Source organism: Trachymyrmex cornetzi, unplaced genomic scaffold, assembly GCF_001594075.2.
Source record: "Trachymyrmex cornetzi isolate Tcor2-1 unplaced genomic scaffold, Tcor1.1 scaffold725, whole genome shotgun sequence".
Taxonomy (NCBI): domain Eukaryota; kingdom Metazoa; phylum Arthropoda; class Insecta; order Hymenoptera; family Formicidae; genus Trachymyrmex; species Trachymyrmex cornetzi.
Genome location: NW_017300054.1, coordinates 621487 through 623719, shown reverse-complemented (window position 1 = coordinate 623719; position 2233 = coordinate 621487). Strand labels below are relative to the sequence as shown.

The 2233-nt window shown below is 32.7% G+C and overlaps 1 protein-coding gene and 1 long non-coding RNA gene across 2 annotated transcripts in view; both read right to left on the bottom strand.

Moving 5' to 3' along the window:
- LOC108767749 (uncharacterized) overlaps positions 1–367 on the bottom strand; it is a 2287-nt gene extending 1920 nt beyond the window's left edge. The window contains exon 1 of the long non-coding RNA XR_001940453.1: positions 72–367. This is a non-coding gene — a long non-coding RNA (uncharacterized LOC108767749). The remainder of the gene's footprint in view (positions 1–71) is intronic.
- Positions 368–417: 50 nt separating this feature from the next.
- Positions 418–1203, bottom strand: LOC108767742 (uncharacterized). Its single transcript, XM_018517748.1, has 3 exons — positions 1069–1203; positions 849–968; positions 418–663 (listed from the first exon to the last, which is right to left on the bottom strand). Exons 1-3 carry the CDS (start codon positions 1201–1203, stop codon positions 418–420), a joined length of 501 nt encoding a protein of 166 aa, XP_018373250.1.
- Positions 1204–2233: the final 1030 nt, after the last annotated feature.

The following is a 2233-nucleotide window of genomic DNA, read 5'->3' as shown; positions in this document are numbered from 1 at the left end:
AAGTGATGGCCCACCACATGTTTCCATCTGTTATTAATACCGACAAGCATAAAAACAAGCGCATGCTCTACCTTTTTCGTTAGGAAACGTTATGTTTCCACTTAATGATCCCGTTGACGAATTATAACGAATTTTTTGCGTAATCGCCATCTCATCGAATACTAGACCGCATTCCAAATCCGCTTCGTTTTCAAAACAAGCTTTCTTATTTTGTAAAAATTCAAATAATGTATTTGAAATTCCAGGCTCAAATTTAAAATCCTCTAGTTTTCGTCTTAATGTCCGCAAACTTGGAAATGGATATCCTTGATCAATAAGTGCTTTATAGCCATTATTTCCACAAAGAAATTTTAGTTTCAATGCACGATGAACTGTTTTATGGGACCAATATTTAACACGTTTCTTTGTGTACAAATATTAGATCTGATCTTCAGTGAAAATTGATTTTAGAGCTGTTTTGTATTTATCAGTATTCATCTTAGTTTTCAATGATTGTATTCTTTTCCTCATCACTTTCATTTGTCTTCTCATGTTTGTCATTCGTACATGTTGTTTTAAAAAATTTTCTGCCAATTGTTTATGTTCACACTGTATTTCATCGTCTTTATTTTCTTCCGAATAAGTTATAGGTAAAGACTCATCATCTCGAGTATTCGTAATTATCTGCAAATATGTTGGGTAGTACAAATATTTAAAAAAATTCTGTTATCAAGTAACGCTCAATTTCACGATAGTGTTAAGAGTTGATGTCACAAGACTTGAGGAAAGTTTTGCAAAATTTAACTTTAAAATTTGTAATTGTGACATAGCGTGTTACTTGAGTATAATGTTACTAATTTAAAACTAACTTCACATTCCACATCTTGATCTTCATTATAAACTGTTGCAAGATTTTCACATTGTTTTTCATCTTCTTGATTTTCTCTTACATCTATTATAGATAAAGATTCAGGAGTATTCGTTATTATCTAAAAAATATTTTATATAATACATTAAAAATATATAAATCTCTTATTGTAGTGTTAGTAATTTAATATTGCACATATAGATTTTCATATCATCACTTACATCGTTATCTTTTGTCAATACTTCATCGTTTGCACTTTCTGCTACTGATATTTTCTTTTTAAGAAAAAAACCGAAAATAGTGGGAACTGCATTTGGTTTCAATTTTTTCATACCATCTACTCTTTGCTCCCACATATCTGGTGCAAAATGCATTTGTATAACATAAAAAGGAATGAAAATGAAAGAAATTATAATTTTTATGACATGATTATTTATAATACATAAAAAATTAAATACCAAAATTATAAGTTTCAATATAGAAAAAAGGTTAGGGACAAGATTTATAACATTATTTTTAATTTCATTAATAGTAATTAGTACACTTGATTAATTTTGTTAAATGAGCATGCTACTTAACCTCACACAGACATGAATTTTTTCCTATTAAATGACTTTTGTAGCCAACGTTTTTTATCCATAAGGCCCGACGTTCAGGATTTGTAGGAAACAATTTCATGCTATATCCTTTTTTTGACGAATTGTTGCAAAATTGTGCTGTGCAACCACCCATTTTTATGATCACTATTTTAAACAGCAAAAATCACGACTTTAAATCAACTAGAATAAACGAATATATATATAAACGCACGTCGCACACATGCGTGTGAGTGAAAGAGTGAAATGACCTATACTTCTCTCTCACTTGCAGAATTTCGCTAGGAAATGGCGGACTCGCCTGATGGCCAGTCTCTGTTAGAGGGTCTCTAGTCTTATGGTTATTGTTACGGAAGGTGTGTGCGGCAGCCCTAAATGCAGGGTGTAAACATAGCCTTTCACTATGTCGTGTGGTCGCGTCATAAGCGTTCTGTCCAAGGATGCCAATTAGAGGACGGTTTACGACATCGCGATCAACGCCATCAGTCGGCGGTCTAGCGCAACCAGTAGCTACACATCTAAGCATGAGTTGTATATGTGTCACATAAATTTTTTATTTTTAAAAGAAGAGGATCGCGATCAAAGAAATTACTGGAAGAAAGAGCTTACGCAGTATTATGCAATTCCTCGAGTTGACGAAAACATCGGCATTTTGGATTGGTGGTCAATTCATGAAAAATCTTTCCTAAACCTCTCAAGGATGGCTAAAGATTTTTTAGCCACAATGACAACATCGGTTCCAGCGGAGAGACTGAATTCGAAAGCTTCTCTGATAATAAGAAAACATAGG